The following is a 23,273-nucleotide window of genomic DNA, read 5'->3' on the forward strand; positions in this document are numbered from 1 at the left end:
AAGCTTAAATAAATTATTGTTTACCTGCAAACCTCATTTTTACAAATCTTATTAACTCAAAATTAGACCAAAAATCAGAAGTTTCAAATTAGTTTTTCTCGACTCTGATAAATTTCATATTTTTCGAGTCACAACTGAAAGGATTTTAATATGATATATAATTCGATCCATTCCAATTTTTATTTGTGGTACCTGATGATTTTGGAAAACAAAAAACTAAAACACTCGAATACAAAGTTTTTCAAACGGTTGAAAAAAAAGTTATCTGTGTTTGCTCAAAATGTCATGTGGGGGAGGAAACGGAAAAACATTAATGAATTGAAATTCGACTTTTTTCATTTTTTTTTTTGAAAATTTTCAAATGCATTGAAAAGATTGACCCTGATTGATTGAGTTTGTCTATAATGTGATATTTGAAGATTTTGTCAAATTTATTATTCGAATCACCGAAGTAAGTTTGAAGAAAAAACCAAGGCCGAGTATGAATAATCGCGATACTCGTGTATTGACAGACGTATAATTCGTTAGGAATAACAATAACACTTTCAGCCCACTAAAACGCGTTGCGTCGGAGGAGATCGAGATTTTAACCCCCTCCTCTACGGCGCAAAATCATGAAAAATTTCTCTACATTTACAAAAATATTGACAATAAACCAGAGCAAACGTTGCCGAAAGTTTATATATAAGTAAATTACAAGTTTGGATGAACATCGCTGGTATTATATTGAATTGAGTGGCTGTGGGAAACTTTTCGTAGTCGAAAATCTATGTTTGACATCGGCGTGGATCAGGAAAACATTGTTGGCCCACTGCTTTCTATTTTCCCACTTAAGGATATTTCCTGTGTCCATAGAGTAGACAGAGTAGCCCCTCTCAAGTACCAGTTTTCCCACCGTCCGTTCCGCCAGTTGCTGATACTCCGGAGTTGATAACACCTGTTGGCAAAAAGTGAAGAGGTTCAAATGAATTTTTTTTTTCAATGAATGATCGTCAATGCCTCTTAGACGAATGGTTAGCGGTTCGAGACCCAACGTGATTGCATTTGTAGCTTGCAAGGACGAGTAAACATTACATTGCCTAGAAAAGAAATTACAATTTTGTTTTCAAGAAACGGGAAAATTGCTTATAACTTACACAAAACATCACTAAAAAATCTATAAATAACACCTAGAAGTCCGGCTAACTACCTATCGAGTGGTGTCTCTGTAATGAAGAAAAGACGCTATAATCAGTGGCGCAACAAAGATATTCATAAAAGATCGAAGCTATTGCAACGGGACTGCGTTTTTGCGTCATTTGTGAGTCATAGTTTTTTTTCCTAGAACTGGACTTGGACCTAGGCAGCATTGCGAGTACTTGCAGCCGAGAAACTACAATTGCTGAGAATTTGAGATGGTCGGAAGATTCGGACGAAGGTCGACAAAGCCATCTTCGACCCTTCAAGTACCCGACAAATTAAAAGAATTTCAATAGCTGGATTCTTCGTAGATGGAGACGCAAAGATCCAAAAAATCCAAGATCCAAGGATCGGGAAAAACAACATTTAATAAAAAACTTTTTTTTAAACATCATTGTGATTTTGTTGAGTTTTTTTCATGTTTTCCTTATTTTGAACCGATTTGCACGTAATAAAATAAATAAATCAACCAAACTTTTGAGACCAGAAATAGCCAAAAAAAAAATTCAGATCTGAAATAGCCAAGAAAAACAAAATTTCAGATCTGAAATAGCCACGAAAAAGAAAATTTCAGATCTAAAATAGCCAAGAAAAAGAAAATTTCAGATCTGAAGTTGGATCTGAAATAGATTTTTTCAGATCTGAAATAACCAAGAAAAACAAAATTTCAGATCTGAAAAAATCAAGAAAAACAAAATTTCAGATCTGAAATTAGATCTTAAATAGCCCATCTTTAAAGTATCCAAGAAATATTTAAACAGATTAAAGTATCTGAAATAGCCACGAAAAAGAAAATTTCAGATCTAAAATAGCCAAGAAAAAGAAAATTTCAGATCTGAAGTTAGATCTGAAATAGATTTTTTCAGATCTGAAATAACCAAGAAAAACAAAATTTCAGATCTGAAATAATCAAGAAAAACAAAATTTCAGATCTGAAATTAGATCTTAAATAGCCCATCTTTAAAGTATCCAAGAAATATTTAAACACTTCACAACCTATTTTAGATCTGAAATTTAGATCTAAAACAGATAACTTCAGATCTGTTCTAGAAAATTTACTGGGTACGGTACGCAAATGTAACAAGAGTATAAAAGCATATAAGAGTATAAATGCATGTAAAACAAGGACAGAGGAAAATTTATTTGCCTTAATCAGGGCCGGCGCTAAACTTTTATAACTAGGAGGGGTAGGAAATTAGACGATAAGCAAATTAGACGTGACCAACAAAAATGAGTTTCGACGTTAAATTGTTTTTGCAGAACTAGCATTTTAGACGGAAGGGCTAACAAAATTTATTGCCCGAAACAAATTTTCATATTTACAAAAATAGTGTATGATCCCATTGCATATGAAAATATTTATCCCAATTGATTTATAAAATGTTAATGTCAAGATTATAAAACATTTTTGAAATGCATAAATTATACAATTGCGGCATGTGAAAAATGCGGAATGTGAAAATTGCGAAATGTGAAAAGTTGATTTGCATTTAAGAAAGCTCGAACGAAAGATAATTGTAGTCAGTATACAAATTTCGGCTCTTTTCCACTTCCATTCTTTCAAAATACCGTGTTATTACGGCTAAATGCGTGATGTGATGCTGTAAAGTAAGAAGAATTGTCGATTTGTTCACCATGCCAAATTTTATTGCATTGTGACAACGTTAAATAGACTTTTCAAAATTGAATTTGAAAGTGGGGAAACTGGAAAAGAGCCCAAATTTCAGACACAAATAATACAATTACATCTAATTTCCCATATTTGTAATTTTGCATCGACGTCTAAATTCGTTTTTGTTGGTCATGTCTAATTTGCTTTTCGTCTTATTCCTAGGCCCCTTTCCTATTAAGTTGTGAATAGCTGTCAATAGTTTTGTAAACTTGTGGGGTAGATTTAGTTGAAATTAGTTGACCTCTTTTTTATGTCGGAGAAAGTAGTTTTCAGGGCTAACGACCGAAAAAAATCTACATTTTGAATTTTTTCATTTTGTTCTGTAATTTTTGCGTTATTTTCACCTAGATGACTAAAAAAGAGAGTTTAATGGAAGATTATACAGCCCAGATTATCTTTGAAAATTTGTGGAGCAGAAAAAACTCCTTTTTTCCATTTTTTTTTTTTCATTTTTTTTTGAAGTGCTGAAAAAGGAAACGCAGGAAGCCGCAAGTCACAGAGTATCGGGCTATCATTTGCTTCTACCTTGTGCTCTCCATTAAGCGACTTTTTCATTTCAGCCCACTCCATGTAGAGCATGGTGACATTGTGGGTTGTGAACAGACTCTCAGCCCCCAGCAGCCCGTATGGCTCATAGCCTTGGATGTCCATTTTGACCACGACCTAACAAATAACACGTGTGACCTGAAAGATTTCACAACACATTGGCTCTTTTCCAGTTTCCCCCCTTTCAAATTCAATTTTCAAAAGTCTATTTGACGTTGTCACAATGCAATGAAATTTGGCGTGGTGAACAAATCGACAATTCTGAACAGATTTGTTCTTCATACTTCACATCGTAACATCACGCGTTTAGCCGTAATTACACGTAAAACAAATATAACACTGGGTATTTTGAAAGGGGGGAACTGGAAAAGAGCCAACACATTAGCTGTGCAAAAATTTCCTGCATTTTTGTCGAAACTTTTCAAAATAATCATTACAAGGCCAAAATGTGCATTTTATGAATCGTTATAAGCGGATTCCGCAACAGGCCAAAATTTCTTTTTCGACAATTTCTGTGACCTTTCTTATGCAAAAAAAATTGTTTTCAGCTTCAAAATGAGGCCAATTGGTTCAAATTAATTGCTTAAAATTGCTTGACGTCTTTTGTAATCATCCTTATAATCAACATAGCAGTAGATTAGTTGGCTCTTTTCCAGTTTCCCCTGATAAAATGTTCCTTTGTTACGGTTAATTCTACTTAGTTACAAATAAGATATGTTTAAAAAGTGAATTAATCTCTAAGTTAAAACATTTAAAAAGTGAACGGTCATTCTCTCCGTCGGAGAGAATGAAGATAACAAGGTCAAATCAAGATTAACCAGTTAAGATACTTCAAAGTAATTAGTGAAATAAAACAAATGGTCAGAATCACAACATTCCCCTTAGTGGGAAAAAAAATAAAAGTACTAAGCGCCATGATACCTAACATGTTATCTAACCCTTTTTTTCCCTCTCGAGAAGTCCGACAAAATGAAAATTTAAATACTGCACGGTGAAACAAAATGTAATTTTAGTGCTCCGAAGGAATTACTGGATTAGACAGGATAATAAAATTCCTAAATCCGGCGGATTGTAATCCGTAGTTACAGCTAGGTAAGCTCTAATTGCACTTAAACGAAATAGTACTACAAATTAAATGGCTAAATGCGAGTTTTAAAGTTTGATTGAGTTTAGCTGTCCCCTTCCATGAATTTTTCTAGCTCGGCGTTGAAAATTTCACTATCTAAGTCGATGTAATTTTCAAAGCAGTTCACGGCATCTCTCAGAGAATCGTTAGTAGAGGCGATGGAGAATTGATCGGGAGATTGGGTGTATGCTAGATCCGGTGTACTGTCTTCCGGTAATGTGTTTGTCTGATTATCCAAGGGATTCTCTCTGAATGTTTGTGTGGGGGAGCTCGAGTTGTCATCCTCGTCCAGAGATATAGGGTTAGTAGCGGAGCCTGGTTGGTTTTCTAACTCATCTATAATATCTATGTAATATCGCTTACCACAGAATTGTGGGGGACCAACATTTCGACTTGAACGTCGTAAAATAAGTTCGTTACCGGTGGTAGTAGTTTCCTTAGGATGTCTTTCCTCGCTGGTTCCAATTTCATCGGAGGAGTCCTCTATCTCGAAAACTGGGAAATTGACCGGTTTTTCTCCTACCAATGGTTTTGTCAAATCCGAAGGAATGTTTGGGGTCTCCGTTGTCGTAGCCGTAGAAGGTTCGTCAGGTGGGTGTGAGGTAGTTTGAGGTGCTGGTTTTATACTAATTGGGCATTCCGCTGTGTCTGAGAGTTCAGGTTGATCGTCTAAAATCTCAAGTTTTATATTAGTTTGATATGTTTTAGGGTCTAATGATGAGGTAGGTTCTTTGTTAAAATTGACGTTATCTGAAATGAAGCTTTTTCTTATCATTTCTCTACATGGAAAACCTCCCGCAATCCATTCCCAATCGCTAATGTCCGACGTATCCGACGGAATGAACATGGATTCATCACCTGCTAAATATCCAGTATTCGACGTCGAGGCTTTATTTCGGTTCTTCTTCGATTTGTTGGATTTTGAAGGCTGGTTCGTTCCTCTAGATCTGGTGGTGACCGGGGTGAACGACTCTGTGTGTCTTCCTGTCTTAGTGTCTGGTTTCCGCGTCTGTTGTGTCTTCGGTTTGTAAGACTTTCTTGGATCTACTTGTAAATCACCGTTAGAGAAAAAAGGAAAGGAGATATTTCCTTTGAATGAACGAATTGTAGAGGATTTAGACTTTGGAATGGCGATGTCCGACTTTCTAATAATTTTTCCGTCGGATAATTCAACCGTGGATTTTGTTGAGTTTATTAGTTTCTGGCCTAGTTGTTTATAGAAGGGGTTTCCGTTTATACTTCCGTTAGTTTTCCGTAGTAATTTACCTTTAAACGGACTATTTAAGTGCACTCGGGATGATGGAGGTTTTGAAGTAGTAGGAAGGTCTGAATCGTAGCCTTTCTCCAATGGTGACTGGTTCTTTTTCGGTATGAGGGAGTCTTTGTATCCGTCCTCTATCCGATCGTCAGCTTTGCAGTCGAGGGCCCTTTCTCTGCTTACGATCGACTTCCCTTTGTCTAAAAATCCACCGGATAAATTATTAGATGCCAATTGCTTCCAGATCGTGTTCGGTTTTCTATTAAAGTCTATTTCGAACGGTGAGCATTTAATTTTAGATTGGAAGGAAGATCGTAGATTCCAAATGATTTTCGAAATGGCGGTTTGTAATGTAGGTTTTTGTTGATCCAATGACATTGCTAATAATTTTATTTTTACAGTATGAACAAGTTTTTCTACAAGACCGTTAGAACGATGGTCTCCAACTGTACAAAATATTAGTTTGATATTAAGAGAATTGCAAAATATCTTAAAATCCTGACTAGTAAAGCAGGATGCGTGGTCGACCCGAATAGATTTTGGAATCCCATGGAGATAGAAATAATCTTGAAGAAATTCGATTACTGTGTTTGATGACGTTGAAGATGTAATTTTTGCTGAAGAGAATTTTGAAAAACGGTCTATACACAATAAGATGTATTTATTGTTTCCCCAGTTAATATCTAGTGGGCCGGCAAAATCAAGATTTATTTCCTCATTAGGTTCGGATAAGGTCGGAAGTTCGCTAATTTGTGTAGTTGGTATGATGCTTTTTATATTCTTACCGGTTTGAGTGCATTGTGTGCAATTAATCCCGTGGAAGTAAATTTGTCGATATATGTGTGGCCACCAAATGTATTGTGCCAAGTATTTCATGCCGAATTGGCCAGGGTGAGATTCATGTAAGGTTTTTAAAACGGCGTTTCTAAGTGTAAACGGAATAACCAACTTTCCATCCATATATAATAGTCCGTCGGATTCATGAAGGTCTTTCGAAAATTGGTGTAAGTAACGGGAATTTGAGTTGATGTTATCTACTTTTTTCTGTAAAGCTTTCACAATTGGGTTTAACAATTCATCATCTTCCGTTAATAAAGCGACCAATTTTGCATTGAATAATGTATTTAAATCCAAAGGTCTTTCAGGTAACTTGAGGTTTTCTCGGAATTTAGTTACTAACTTCTTGTGTTCTGAGGAAATTTGAAAATCGATAGAGACCTGTATCCCGGAAGTGGAAGGATTTACTACAATTTGGTTATTTGACAAATTTACACTATTTATAAGTTTGAGATCCGAAGGATTACTAATTAAGCTACTGTTAAGAATTAAAAAATAGATAAAAGCTGAATTTGATAGAGAAATTTTAGTAAAATCAGTGTTTGAGAAATCCGAAGGAATACATTTAGAGTTACAAAGTTCTGTTCTATAGTGTTTTTGATTGCAGATTGAAATGGAAGAGTTGACGAAATTCAATGCTGTAATTATTACGTGATTTCGTAATTTCGTGTAATGGGAATTTTCCGAAATCGAATTAATTGAATTACGTAATGGATTTTCATTATCCAAAGGTAGCAACTACAAATTCTTCGTCGTAATGTGATGAGGGAATTGCTTTACCCGAAGGAGTTCTTGAAATTAAGTCTGTAAAACCCATATCTTTTCCCGCTAAATGTTTGATAGTAAAATTGAATGGTAGGAGACGATCTACCCATCTTGTCAATCGGCTTTGGTATGTTTTGTTTCCGTGATTTGGTGACAAAGCGGAAAGGAGAGCTTTGTGGTCGGTGATAATTTCAAATTCAGAGCCGTAGAGATAATTTTTGTAATGTTCGACCGCCCATACGACTCCTAATAGCTCTAATTCGTTTGTTGAATATTTGGATTCATGGGGATTTAAAAATCTTGAAGCAAATGACACTGTTTTCCAAACCTTCTCATGAAGTTGTTCAAGGGATGCACCCAACCCATTATGTGAAGCATCTGTTTTTACACTCGTGGGCTTTTTTACGTCGAAATGAGGGTTTTCAGTAAGATTTACTATTTCTGATTTAATCTTGACAAAAGCTTTTGAGTGATCTTCATTCCAAAGGAAAATTGACTTTTTGTTTAAAAGAGGTCTAAGCGGGCTTCCGAGGGATGCTAAATTTGGTACAAATTTAATGTACTGATTAGTTGACCCAAAGAATGATCTTAGTTCTTTTAGATTCTTTGGGATTGGAATATCTTTAATTGCTTTGGTTTTATCGAATAGTGGGGCGATTCCGGATTTCGATATTTTAAAACCGAGCCATTCGATTTGTTTTTGGAAGAATTTGCACTTCGACCATTTAACTGCGAAATTGTAAGTGCCTAACGTTGATAAAATTTTATAAACGATTTTCTTGTGATCGTTAAAACTTCCTTTGGAAGCGACTAATATGTCGTCGAGGTAACAATTTGTAAAAGGAATGTTTCCCAAAGTTGAGTCCATGACTCTCTGAAACTCGTTTGGCATATCGCCGAGTCCGTAAAAACCCGTTAAAAATTGATAAGTGCCTGTTATATCTCCGCCGACTAGACTAAAATTGCATTGGCTGCTAGTAAAATTGTCCAGCGCAAGTTGACTATATGCGTTCTTTAGGTCTAGGTTTGTACTTCTCCGACGGAATTGTTTGAAATTTGAGCCACTACGTTATCAACTAATTCGTGTATATTAGGCATCTGATATTTGTTCTTGTAGATTTGTTTGTTGATAAATTTTGAATCTGGGCTAGCTTTATCGATTTGTCTTTTTTACAAGTAATAACTATCGGACTAATAAATCTGTCCTCGTCACAATTTTCTAATTTTTTGATGTTTCCTTCGGATTTAAGCCTGTATAATTCTGTTTTTACTGAATCCAGTAAATGTAAAGGGACCCTCCTGCCTTTTAATTGAATTGGCTTTAATGGTTCATGAAAGTGTGTAATTTTTGTTTGATTTTTTATTTTTCCAATCCGAAGGAATAGTTGTTTGAAGGTTTTTCCAATCATTTCTATTTCATTATCTATGTCAAGTGAGTTAACTGAATTGATAGACTTACAGGTTCTCTTGTTGGTGAATGTTGCGTATTGTTTTTGTGAAACTTCGATTCCGACTTTTGGTAAATTGTCATTTCCCAAGATATTTCTTTCATGACCTTGAGTTCGGAAGAAGTGACATTCCTTGTGGGACCATCCATTTGAGAAAATTGGGACAATTACTTTTCCAGTGATATTTATTGCATTGTTCGTAAATCCACAATAGAGTTCCTTGGTAGCCTTATCCACTGGATATATTTTCACGTAGGGGTCTCGTAGTTTCAACTCGTGTAACACATTCTGTTTAAGGAAGCTTACAGGGCTTGCTGAATCCACCTGTATATTGAGAATTACTTGGTTTTCATTTCCTAAGCCGATATTTAGTAGTTTCTTCAGTTCCTTTCCTTGATCGTCGTAGATAGTTGTTACGTTTAATACAGAGTATTCATCGTTATCGCTATGTCCAGACTCTGACCATGCGTTGATTACTCCACAGCATTCTCTATTAGCGTGGTCAATGTGTACGTCTGGTTGTTCCGAAGGATAATGATGATCTGTATTATTTACAATTTGACTATCCACAATATTTACATTTTTACGGCGTGATTTACAGAGTCTAGTAAAATGTCCTCGATACTTACAAGTCGTGCATGTTGTATCTTTGGCAGGGCAAACCGCTAGATGTCCTTTTGTAAAATTTCCGCCGCATTTCATGCATGTGTTATTTCTTTCAATGTTTAGGGTGGGTTCTCTTTTTACATTAAAATGATTAAAAGATTTGTTGGAAGAATATCCGCTGGATTTAAAAGTATTCGTCATCTTGATGTGGTTTGTAATTCCTTTTTCGTCAATCAGGGCTACGTTTAAGGCTTCTAGTGGTGGTAAGGTTTCCGTGAGGAGTTTCCGTTGGATATCTGAATTCTTCATGTTATTAATAAAAATATCTCTAATCCATTCATCTTCTCCTGTGGGAATGTTACATCGTTTTGCCATTTCTGCCAGTGCCCCCCAGAATTGTTCTAATGATTCTCTGTCCCTCTGTTTTCTGTTTAGGAGTTTGTGTCTTTCGAAGGTTATGTTTGTTTTTCTCACAAAAGCTGTGGACAAATTTTCCCAAAATTCTTTGAAAGAAATTTGTAGAACTTTGACTCTCGTGAACTTTTGGCCGAATATTTTCTTTCCTTCGTTTCCGAGGGCTAGATAAAGTATGGATCTTAGTTTTTTGTCCGCCTCTTCCAGTCTCATGCCGTTGAATTTCTTGGTTTCTGACTTTATTGAGGCCATTTCTTCATCATCGAATCTCTTTTGTTCTTGAATATTCCTCTCGATGCGTGATGTTTTTTGAGCGTCGGATTCGTTTTCCGGCCAATTTTCCAATGTTGGGGGAGGTGGGTGATATCGTTCCGTTGGATTCAAAAGATTTTCGATGTCGATATTCTCTTTCGCGATTATTGCTAGCTGGAATAGATCGCTCCACTCTTCCCAAGGAATTGGTGGGTCCACTGTGTGGTTTTGCCAAAATGAAGGTATACATCTCACGTTTGATTCGTTTCTGTTTGACTGCGCCATGATAAAATGTTCCTTTGTTACGCTTAATTCTACTTAGTTACAAATAAGATATGTTTAAAAAGTGAATTAATCTCTATGTTAAAACATTTAAAAAGTGAACGGTCATTCTCTCCGTCGGAGAGAATGAAGATAACAAGGTCAAATCAAGATTAACCAGTTAAGATACTTTAAAGTAATTAGTGAAATAAAACAAATGGTAAGAATCACAACATCCCCCCCCTCTCAAATTCAACTTTGAAAAGCTTATTTAACGTTGTCATAATGCAATGAAATTTGGCGTAGTGAACAAATCGGCTCTTTTCCAGTTCCCCCCTTTCAAAATACCGAGTTTTATGTTTGTTTTACGTGTTAATACGTCTAAATGCGTGATGTTACGCTGTAAAGTATGAAGAACAAATCTGTTCAGAATTAACGATTTGTTCACCACGCCAAATTTCATTGCATTATGACAACGTTAAATAGATTTTTCAAAATTGAATTCGAAAGGGGGGGGGGGAACTGGAAAAGAGCCAACAAATCGACAACTGTGAACAGATTTTTTCCTCATACTTTACAGCGTAACATCACGCATTTAGCCGTAGTAACACGTAAAAAAAACATAAAACTCGGTATTTTGAAAGGTGGGGGGGGGGGGAAACTGGAAAAGAGCCGATTAGTTTGAATAGAAAAAATATTCAGACCAAAATTACGTTATTTTGAGTCAAGTTTCGGCTTTCTAAAAACTTGACTGAAAGGTCTCTTAACTGTTTCATCAATCGGCCTTTTCCGATGTCTATATAAGTACGGATTAAGAAGGGGCCTCCATTTGGCTCTTTTTCTTTTCCCCCCCACCTGCAAAATTTTAGAATGAAAAATTTGTTCACATTGTTCGATTGTTAGGAAAATTAGCATACGGACTAATAAGGGCATGGCAAACATATTTGCTGTTCATAATTAACCTTGTAAAACCACTCGTTACACCATAACATTGGTGCTCGTGTGAGGTGGGGGGGGGGAAGGAAAAAGAGACCTCCATTTGATACTATTTTGCGACATCAAATTTTATTTGCCTGAAAAGGTGATTTTGACCCCTTTTTTAAGAATTTGTTAGCGGTGAAGAAAACTATGGCGAACATGAGTCTCAAAAGTGTTTTAGTGGGCTAAAAAAACTCGACAAAGTTTTGAAGCCACTCTGCTTTTCTTCATGTAAGAGGCTGTCCGCAATGAAAGTGATGCATTATGATAAATTTTTGTAACAAAAAATATTTGAACAAAAAGATGGGTTCCTATTGATTTTTAATTGATGTAATATGATCGAATTTCATCGGCATAGCTTACATTTTGCCGCATAGACGAATAGGATTGAAGGAGGTTGTCAATGGTTGTCGATTCAGTAATTGTATCATCCCGAGATGCCCCATCGCAGGGAACGTCCACTACCTCGGAGCCCCCCTTATTGAGGGCATCCTCTTGGCTCTGCGCACATCCTTTCTTGTGCGAAATTGCGCTCCTATGCAGCGAGTAGAGAGAGGGGTCGAATTTGTTCAGCACCACTGACGTCGCCAGACGCTTCATGGCGGACGGCAGAGGCTCCACCGAAATAGTCCGCACGCCTGAAAACTACAGACTGTTCATATATTGTTTCTGGGATAATTCTCGGAGAGAATTAGGATATATGTCTGAGTCATAGTTCTCGGAGTTCTTTCATCCAAGAATTTGAAACTAGTTCAATCAATGATTCCTGGGAATAAAAATAGCAATTCGTGTAATGAATTTTGGCGTGGTGAACAAACTAACGACTCTGACATCTGACCATAAAGCCATAATAACTGATATGAAAGAAAAACAATGAAAAACCAAATGTCAAAAAAGAAAACAAGGCAGAATTTTTTCCAGTGGGCTCACTGTCTTTCAATGACAGTTTTGATATCAAAGTTAGTGTGACTGCATTCAAGAAGCAATCAAGATAGAAAACTATGGATGCTCTAGCCATCAGTTCAGTTTACTTCCCGCACTGAAATATTCCTAGAAGTTCCAGTTTAAAAACTGTTTTAAAACAGTTGTAAAAACGCGCGTCAAAAAAAAACGTGATTTTTCTGTCAAAGTTTTCCAAAAAGTGCCCAAAAACGGCTTTTTTGACCTGTTTTTAAAAAAATTTGCCTGCCGCGCACAAAGTTTGGCAAAAACAGCGTCCTTTCAGTGCTTTACGAGAGCTCGGAAAATCAATTTGGTCGACCTAAAAAAAAGGTCGTCAAAATTTTCGAAATTTTTTTGAAAATCCGCTTCCCCCCCTCGAGAAAATCCTAGAGTTGTTAACACTGTTTGACTAATTTGAATCTACTTAACCAACTTCCCCCCCCCTTTTGTACCTACTAAAGAATCTCCCCCTTTCTTGAAAGGGGGAAATTGGTAAGTAGATCCCAAAATTTTACTGCACTTTTTTGTTGTTAAACCTGACTCATCAATCTGCTTGCGATGTTGTACTCAAATTACCATGCTTCTAAAACAAAACCGATGAGTATATAAGTATAAAAGAAAATTAATGATTTCTTGATCCATTTTTTGGTTTAAATTTAAATTAAACAAAATCAGTTTAACAAAACTTTGATATTAAACTCAAAGAAAGAGAACAATGACTCTTTGATTGCGAAAAAATTAAAAACTCACTTACATTTTCAAGGAAGAATTATTATTGTGTAGGAGAGCTTTTTTGAGAAAACGTTCATATTTTAAAATGCTATTAAAATACAGCCCAATAAATTGTAAAGGTGGCCTTTGTTAAAAAAAATGTAAGATTTAATGAAATTTCTTCTCAACTCAAGAAAAAGAAAGACCAAAACACAAACCAAACTTTTCAATCAAGCCCTGCTTCTGCAGAAAACATTGCAAATTTTTCAAAAAAACAGAGCTTTCTTAAGATAAAAAAAATCTTTTTGAGCAATTAATGAGCAGCAAAAAGTAGGGTTACATGAAATTTTGCCCCAAGTCACCTTGTCCCAGCCCAACTTGTCCGATTCCAACTTGCCCCAGAAGACTATTTGTCCAATGCCAACTCGTGCCAGATAATAAAAAAATTGTGTGAATTGTATCTTGCGCATCTCCAGTGCTCAGTAGTTTTTGTCGTTTGCCTTATTGTGAAATCGTGTCCGAAATCGTGCCGTTATTGTGAAATCGTGTTCGTTTATTTCGTTGGGATATTCCCCACGTAAGTTGACTCATAGTATTTATGTTGGATGTGTGGAACAAAATGGTAAGCAAAGAAGCAAAATGAAAGAATATTCGTGCTTCCTTTTGTTTCAAAGGCGCTAATTGTGGTTTATTTTCAAATTTTGTCGTGTAATTACTAAAAATTATAGTTTTTTAGGTTCAGCTTCAATAATTTTCGATTAGAGTCTTCTGTTATCTCAAATCGAGTCAAGTGTCCATTAGCATTTGCTGGTCCTTAACTTGAACATCAAAGAATCAAGTAAAAGTAATAAGTATGGGGCAAAACGGCTTGGGACAAAATGTTATGTGGGGCAAGTTGGCAGAGGACAAATTGCCATGTAGGGCAAGTTAGTATAGAACATGTTGGCATAGGGCCAATTGACTTGGGGCAAATAGTCCTGAAACCAAGAATAAACAATATATTTCAAACTTCACTGGCGGAATTAAAAGCTGAAAGCTATATAAAGTATAGCAAGTGCAACAAATGTGTTGAGAAGGCTCTTAGTAAAGTGGTAAGGCGTTCATTTCGAGAGCGTCAGATCGTGTAATTGAGCCCGTGCCATGGCAATGATAGTGTGGGAGGATAAGCCTGTCACTTGACCTTTAGCTTCAGGTCTACCACAGCTTGACCGATTATGGCTGCAATAGTGGTACCACATGAAAATTATAAACGCAAAAAAAGGCCTGTAGTTGCGAAAAAAAAGAGCTGCGCGCAACAAAATAACTCAGTCTGGAATGTGGGGGAAACGAGAAGTGGAGTAAGCTTAGACAGACTGGATAGCCTTTCATAGATCTGCCGCAAATCGCAGAAACCACAATTAGTAGTATTGCCTATAAGGAAAACAAATTTTCACCTCAATAAACATCTCACTGGGAATTTTATCAAAGCTCTGTCAATATACAATTATGAAAAATTAAGCAAACCTTTCTGTTTTACTTTTGTTTTATGAACCGTACTTCGTTTCTCAGCCCTTAAAGTAAGTGACTTCCTTTGTGGGAGAAACTTTAAACAAGTTTCTCAGATTTTATTAGGCTCAAAAAATACAGCTCGATAACCCCTCAAATGAAGAAAGACGATTTTTTTTCAGTTAACCGAATCAGTCAAACTTTCCATTTCAGAGACGTTCAAAAAGGGACCATTTTGTCTAAAGGTTTTCTCTCAGGCTTCACAAAATGATATAGTGATTATCAATATCTTGCACAAATCTACAAACTTGTGAGCCTGAAAACAACTTTTTATACGTATTATTAATTAATTAGAAATTTAAAATAAACTCAAAGCTGATAAAAAGCATCCATTTTGAGGAGTACACAAAAACTATCAAAATGCTTCTCAAAATTTTTTTAATATTCATTTTCCGAGAAGGTCTCTCCTTGTATAAAAAACTTATTCATTAACCAAAACACCAAAAACTAATCGAAATTCGCTTTGTAAGAGTTTGAGAAAAAAAACAATACGGGAAAAATTTAAAACTTTTCAGTGTCTCAGCTGGGCAAAGATTCATTGCATCCAAGGGGCCATCATAACAGACAGAGATTTCGGTTTGCTACGTTTTCCTCTTTTCCGTTTTTTCTGGTTTTTTCGTTTTTTTTAGGGATAATTTTTATGAGTTTAATATATCACTTTTTGGCCACTGAAAGGTATCTTTACTTTTGATTCATAAATACAATCTATGATGATTATTGTGCAAAACACTCAAAGATTTCCATGATAAAAAAAATGTTTTAGTCAAATCTTCCAGTCAAACTATTTATACCGTGGCAAATTATTAGCCTTCAATGAGAAAGTTTTTGCAATAGAGGGCCTGTTGTGGTTTGATTTTTATCATTATGTCATTATGTCGATTAGATACCAGTCATTGCCCTACATCGATTAGATACCAGTCAAAACTTCGCTTGATTCGACCATTGGTCCATCATTGCTAGTTAATGTTATTCTTAAAACAAACGTTTGAATTAACAATTCAATTTACTTTTTTATTCTTTTAAGTAACTTTACATATACTGTACAAAGCTATCTAGATTATTGGAACATTTTATTATGGCGCAGCCACATGAATGGAAGGTGCGTGGAATTCCCTCATTCTGGCCAAATCATAGCTTAGAGCTACCAATTTCCTGGACCCACTGAAGCGACCAATGTTAATTGGCGATAATTGCGAAAGAGAATCTGGACATAGATAGTCTTAACGGGCCGGAGGTACCATAAACGCAAGTTCCAATTCTGGAGCAAGCCACAGGAAGTGAGTTGGGCTCAGATAGAATTAGTAGAGAAGTGAGGAACAAAAACGCTTTCAAATCATACGAAGGCGTCGACGAAAAGCGGATCAACGAAGAAAAGAAAAATTATAATGGGATGAGACGAGAAGACGCCGACAAAAAGTGACGCTCGAATCGGTTCTTAGCACTTGGCAGCGAAGAAAAAAGGATTTTTGCTCGAAAAAAAATCTGATAAATTTTTTTGCCATTTTGTTTACGGAATTCTGGAACCTACTAGATACTGCCTTTTACAAACCTCCCAAGTCAACCTTCAAGAAGTTTAAATTGCTGAACCTCAAATCAAAAGATCGGGAGATTCGTCTTAGATAGTCTTAACGGGCCGGAGGTACCATAAACGCAAGTTCCAATTCTGGAGCAAGCCACAGGAAGTGAGTTGGGCTCAGATAGAATTAGTAGAGAAGTGAGGAACAAAAACGCTTTTAAATCATACGAAGGCGTCGACGAAAAGCGGATCAACGAAGAAAAGAAAAATTATAATGGGATGAGACGAGAAGACGCCGACAAAAAGTGACGCTCGAATCGGTTCTTAGCACTTGGCAGCGAAGAAAAAAGGATTTTTGCTCGAAAAAAAATCTGATAAATTTTTTAGCCATTTTGTTTACGGAATTCTGGAACCTACTAGATACTGCCTTTTACAAACCTCCCAAGTCAACCTTCAAGAAGTTTAAATTGCTGAACCTCAAATCAAAAGATCGGGAGATTCGAACATTTTTGGGGCTCTCTCAAAGATTTAGCGAGTACATGTAATTTTAGGGAGACCGAATAGATTACGGACATCTTCATTTGCAATATAATGAACATGGAAACCCAACGGAAGCTCCTCTCAGTAAGGCCCTCAGAAGACCTAAATCAAGCTCTAATTGACAAAAAAAAACTATTTTAACTATCAAAAACTGAAGCACATGGCAAGATTCTTGACCAATGGGCCGACTGTTAATTTTCTTAATGTACATACAAGATCAAGAACGAACCGAGCCTCACTATTCCCTCGATTCTTGCATGAAATGAGGGAATACACTTACGATGGGACATTTTAACGTGTATCCAGCGAAAGACATCAAGCCTAAAAACTGTACATGCGTCCCACCGGAGAATTCCTGGAGCTAAAATCAAGACGGGCATGGAAAAATAAACGCCTGGAATGAGAGCGTATAGAGTGATGAAGACGATTTTTCGTTGTTGAGTGTTAGAACGATATACGATGAAAACGCACTTGAAACCAAAAAATTCTTGAACAAAGGATCGGGCTGGGAGTTGATTGTAAATTTGAGTATTCCTGTAGGTTCGGCGAGCCCATTTAGCTTTATAAAAGAAAAAGTCCTTCATGATTTGAAATTAAGATACCCAAACTTGAAATGTTACCCAGTGGAAAAGAGGATCACCTTCCAATCCCCAAGAATATCTCGTAATTACAATCCTTCTTCGGCTCAATAAAGTAGTATAAAAATGTGTTCCCAAACCTATTGACTTTGAGCTCTCCCTTTCGCCCCTATTAAACAAGAAATCAGTCTACAAATGGGTTAATAGTCATTCGACAGCTTTTTGAAAAATTGATATCCAAAATCGTAAATATTAGAGAAAAACAGCCAGTTTCACAATAAAGAAAAAACTAGACAGAAACCGACGCTTGTGCTTGTGGCGCGACCTTGGAACATTTTCAAGGAGGACAATGGAAAAACGATTTCTTTTGCCTAAACAACCACGAAATGAAAAATTCCACAAACGAACTAGAACATTCGGTGTGCGCCTCAGAACGTTATAGAAACTATCTCCTCAGCGCAGAAGTCGAAATCGTGACAGACCATAAAGCCCTAACTTCGGCCCTTTCAGACAACTATAGTAAAAAACACTATGCATAGCAGACTAACCCGCTAGGTAAACAGATTGCTACCTTTTAATTTTGAAAATTCTCATCTCCCAGGCACGAACATGGGTTTTACTGACTTTTGATCTAAATTACCTTCCGGCATAGCCTTACCACCCTAACATTACGACAAAAAAAGTTGTAGTCGCTTCAAATGACAAAGTTCGGAAAAAAAAAATTTATGGAGACAGTTTTTACTATGTAAAAATAAACTCTTTAGATAGATCGTCGGTCGCTTAAATTACAATTACATTTTTTAAAAAAGATATCCCGTCGGGAGTTGACAATTCAAGCAATCTGATAGGTCTAAATTAGTTCAATAGCATCATTCAATCTTAAAATTACTGCCGCTATCATCTCTTGTATTGCTCAGTCAACCAAAATTTGCATAATTCTCAGTCAACCAAAATTTGCATAAATCTCATATCAGTGCAGAAAATTGTTCTTCAAAGTGCGTACCTGTTGACAATTGTAAGTTTAACTATAGAAGCATTACGTTTACGGGCAAGTTCCTTTTATACCTTATCATGCAAAACATTCATTTATTTCCACTGAAAAAGAAGTCCTCGGGACAGATGGGATTGATAAAACAGCCTTTGTGTTATTTATACCGGGAGAGCACAAAATAGCATTAAAAGTCAACGACAACTTTCTCTCTAACAATCATACAAACCTTCTGAAGAGATACAAATCGGATCTGGTTTTAACAACTCCCCTATATTCCCGGAAGAACTATGAAAAAAACCTCAATGTGAAAGACGACCTCGTGTTCATGGATCAGAAGCTAGTCGTACCAGCAGCCATTTGGGAAACATTCAGCTCTCTGTTACACAAAACGTATCCAGGCCAAATTGGAGTGAAGGTTTTAGCTGCGTTTACTTGCTGGGAAATCATCATGGGAAGTCGTGTAACCAGTGCTTGAAAGCCGTTAAGAATTTGAAAATGTTACTCGGAACGGAACACACGACAAAGTTTCCGAAGAAATAAATTTGGACTTCGCAGGTCTGTTGGACGCTTTTCGGGCAAAAAGACATCCTTCTCTGCATCGACAGTTTCTTATACTTTCCTTTGACGAAAGTAGCCACCAATAGCACCTCAAATTCCGTCATTACCTTTTAAAACTATTACTGTCATCTTCACGGATTTCTAGGAAAGCTTAGAGTCGACCATGGGTCCTGTTTTTATCTCACGATTTTCAGTCCTTCTGTGGAAAATTCAATTCAACAACGAAATCATTTACTGTACAGTCGGAGATCGTAGATCTAATGGGTTTGCGGAAAAACTTGTATCTACTGTAAAATCTAAATTTATTGGCCATGTCATTCGAATTACCAAAATTTTTTCCTTGATTTCTTCCATCGATAATTTTTTTTAGAAATTCAGAATTTAAAAAAACCTTCGATTGGTTGTACCCCCATCGAGAAACATTTTAATGGAACCGCTATTACCAAATGGAACTTTTTTTGATAGCAATTTAGATAAAGGAAAGTCTATCTTATCAGACCAACGCGCAAAAAAATGGGAACTGTACGCTGGGGCAGAAGACGGCTACTTGGACGCCGACATGGAGACACAAACAGGCTCACAGGAAAACCTACCCTTAGCCCTATCACGCCCTACAACGGAACTGCATAGACCTGGAAAAGCCAGCTGACCCACGAAGAAACTAGCCTGTGGAGGTAAATAAGAAAGAAAGGCTACTAACAGAAAAAAAGGGGAACACTATTTTAACCTGGTAAAGGATAACGTCATCGAGTCTTCAGATCACACATATAAGCTCGATAATGTTCACATCTTGCGTAAAAGTGTCACATCTTGCGGTTTAGCGTTCAAAGTAAAACTGCTTCTCGGCCCGAAGAAAATTGTTTTGAGCCCTCCACCCATTGGGCATAACCTAACACTACTTTCGAAATTTACAGGAAAAAAGAAACTGTCACCACCGAAGAAGACCAACGGGGGAGATCGAATCAGCTCAGGCAGGGCACTTCAAGAGTGGATACACCTACTCGCACTCACGGGCTGACTAATGATCTGGCAGTGATGAGTCCCCTCGAAACACCCAGTGTTCCTCTGCATCTTTAGACCTAAAATCATGGGATGGGATAATCGGAGACTATTTTGATGACGTATCGAATAATAGCATGCCTCTTAGTCAAGAAGTCGGGTCAGGGACTAACCATAAGTTAAGCGTTACAGGTGACGATCGTACGCTCTCAGCGCCCTCTCACTCATGTGGACCCGCAGGACATCCTATAGATTTAGTCGTTCCCGAACCTGTGTTAAGAATTGGCTCAGAAAAAAACAGACACTTCTGGATAATAACCCTGAAAATCTCTCCCCGTTGTTTTATCAACCAAGGCCGTCCAATCCTCGCAGGAATGTGCCCTCCCCCCCCATATTCTTCAGCGAACAAAGATACATCGGCAACGTACTCGAAGAAAAAAAAACACGGTTAAAGAAGTGATTACGTTAGAGGTAAAGCCACATACTTCCCCGAGGGCCAACTTCACAAACAACTCACTTTCAGACTTTCTAACGACGCTTGTGGATTTACCGTCGAAACACACATTAGGAACCGAAACCACTCTATACTGGTCTTCCCAAAAGTCTACCCCAACGGGACGAGCCAGCCGGACTCCGATCCAGACCATACGTTCATCCACCAGATCCAATTTCACACCTCAACTTATAGCGGATGCCTCAAGAAATGATACAGGCAATATCAGCGAAATATCCTCACCAATCGATTCTGAACTCAAAAATTATGTAGATGAATTTGATTCAAAATTCAATTATAAACTCCCAGTATCTTATTGATTTAAAAAAAAAATTTATTGTGTTTTACAGATCTCATTTCAGATTAGCTTCGTTATTGTGTATGTCATTTTGCACATGTTTAATGTACAATTTCAAATTGTAGAGTTGATTTGTTTTTTTCAATAGATTTCATCTGTGTAAATTCTGTAAATTCACCCATTGTACATTTGTACTTATCAAACTTTCAATTGTAGATTTTATCATTTCTTGTTATTCTGTTATTTGTTCATGGTGCAGTTTGTAAACTTTGTTTCTTCTTTGAACAGGGAAATGGGTGCATACAGAATTAGTTTTGGCTAATTGTAAGTTTTAAAATTTTTCGTGTGAGAAATGTTGTGATATGTTTTTATGATTATGTCATTATGACCCTCAGTAATGATTAGATACCAGTCAACACTTCGCATGATTCGACAATTGGTCGATCATCGTTAGTTTTTTTCTTTAAGAACAAACGTTTTAGTTTAGACTTCATTTTACTTCTTTAATTATTTGAAGTAATTGTACACACTGTACATAACTATCTAGATTATTTCAACAATTTATTAGGGCCAGAAAAGTTTTTGTGGGCTTAAAAACATTGACCGAATAACCATCTTCACAAAAACCACCTTGTTACATGTACATGTTCAGATGGTTTCATATTTATTGTCATTTTTTTTTCCTGAAATTGAACTGACACAGATTCTTACTAAAAAAGACACAAGGCTGGCGCAATTCAGTTGAATCAAAACAAGTGCAATCATCTGAGTTGGGTCTAATATGTGAAAAGAGGGAATTTCTGGAAAAAAATAGAAAATATAATTTAGAGAAATAGGAAGCCAATTCAATTTTATAAATTCGACCGTCATAATTTCTGTCTTTTTGATTTTTTAAAACTCTATCATTGCTTTTCAAAAACTCTATCTTCCAAAAACCTATTTATGAAGCCTGGCTTTTTTTTAGTTCTGTTTATGGCATCCTGAGAAAGTTTACGGGCTACTGGTTAAGAATCAGAGGTGAATCCAGGATTTTCCCGAACTTGAGATTTTTGAAAGAAATTGAAAATTTTATTTGATCATTCGACCAAATGATTTTCCAAAAATTTTTATTTTGAGAAGTTTTTCTACGCGTCCGGCAGTTGTTTGAAAAGCAATTTCTGAGAGTTACATTTTAGGCCCTCTTTTGATGATTTTAAGCAGAAATAGCGTATTTCTGTCACGCGCTTCCCGACAAAAATAGAAAGTGCCCGGCTAGAAAACGTGCAGTCGGTCAGCCTAAAATGGATACTGTAAAATAGTACCAAAATGATTCGTCAATTCGATAGTCCTACTTTTAGTATTACTTCACGGCGTGCAATTTTTAACCTATGAGTCACATCGTTTGAAAAACAGAACTGAACAGGAGTGAGTTAGGACCGAAGTGTATAACTCATAGAGTAATTTCGGATAGGGTACACCGTCTGCTCGTCACGCTATCTTATTTTCGGCCGGATAGATTCGTGCAACTTCTTAGTCTAATACCGATCCTAATCTTACTCTTATACTATCTAGTCTCAGGTTGTTTAACTAGTCTCTGCTAGGCTCAATAGATCTAGGGTATACTGGTTTATTGCGGCTGCTGAAGTACTCGGGAGAGTTCAACTAATTTCTAAGTTAAATTCAAATCTCTCTGGTGCTGAAATTACAAGTAATTTCAGCACTTACAAATAAGTGGATTGTTAGTTAGATGGATCATGATTGGTTAATATTAAATACTTTACATTGGTAAAATATCTAATTTATCCAATCATAAAATGTAGTTTAGATCAGGTTCCACCCATCCGGGTTTTACAGAGTTTTTTTAGAATAGTTTTTCTGCAATTCGAAAGATGGATGAAGGACGTTGGTATTTGGCGAACATCTTATTTCTTCTGGGTTTTCTTATTAGAGAAGTCCCAGATTCAATCATTGTGTCTTCTCAAGACAACGACTGGGTTTTCGCAACAAACTCAAATCTGATTTCAGAATGGTTGGCTATGTCAGGTTTTTCTGTTTCATTGGTGAGAACTTCTTTGTGTTTGACCTTGTCTGGGAATGGCGTGGAGATTGTGCGTGGAGGGGATGCCTGGTTACTCGGATCTGTACGTATACCTGAACATCGAGGTGGTCATTGGTCTAGTTCAATGAAGTCCTTTTCTACGAAGTCAAGTCGTACTCTAAATCCTTTGAGTTGTGATTGTGGGCGGCATATTGATTGTAGTTGGCCATTCTTTCTCGAGTGTAGTAGGGTCGTTTTGTCTTTGGATGTTCGTCCTTGGTGTTGTATTCTGATCTATGTATTGCATAATGTAATTTACATTTTATAAAACTTTTATTAGTTTAATATTTTTTAATTATGATTTTAGTTAGTTGTTTTCACAAAAGCTTTTTGTTTTAGTTCAGTTATTTTGAAGAGTTACTCACCCTTGAGTAGCTCTTATTAAAAATAGGAGTGTGGTCACAAAGCGTGGATGTAGCACGGTGGGTTAGGCCGGCTATAGAGCATGCTCAGGACGTCCTTCCTGGTGGGTTAGGCCAGGAGTGGGAGTATGATTGCATGCGGTTTTTGTGAGAGGTCCTGTTATGTGACAACGTTTTATGTTGGGTTTGTTGTGGTTTTTCTTATGTTTTGTTGGTTGTGTCTTTTTTTCAAAAATCAAATTGTTTGTGGTATGGGTTTGTCTTTCGACTTTTTTGTGTTTTATTATTTCTTTCTTAGACTTTATAATAGTCTTCAAAAGA

General features: G+C 36.6%; 1 protein-coding gene across 2 annotated transcripts in view; it reads right to left on the minus strand.

The window, feature by feature from the left end:
• Window positions 1-598: 598 nt before the first annotated feature.
• Window positions 599-23,273, minus strand: part of LOC134848335 (uncharacterized) — a 52,212-nt gene continuing 29,537 nt past the window's right edge. Inside the window, exons 1-4 of one of the 2 annotated variants that reach the window (XM_063865736.1) lie at window positions 13,958-14,060; window positions 11,706-11,980; window positions 3,377-3,514; window positions 599-937 (exon numbers count right to left, since the gene is read on the minus strand). In XM_063865736.1, the coding sequence (XP_063721806.1) occupies window positions 722-937; window positions 3,377-3,514; window positions 11,706-11,942 (591 nt within the window). In that variant the 5' untranslated portion in view covers window positions 11,943-11,980; window positions 13,958-14,060 and the 3' untranslated portion in view covers window positions 599-721. Of the gene's footprint in view, window positions 938-3,376; window positions 3,515-11,705; window positions 11,981-13,957; window positions 14,061-23,273 lie in introns of those variants that run through there. The other variant, XM_063865735.1, reaches the window with a different exon arrangement.

Source organism: Symsagittifera roscoffensis, chromosome 6, assembly GCF_963678635.1.
Source record: "Symsagittifera roscoffensis chromosome 6, txSymRosc1.1, whole genome shotgun sequence".
Classification (NCBI taxonomy): Eukaryota; Metazoa; Xenacoelomorpha; order Acoela; family Convolutidae; genus Symsagittifera; species Symsagittifera roscoffensis.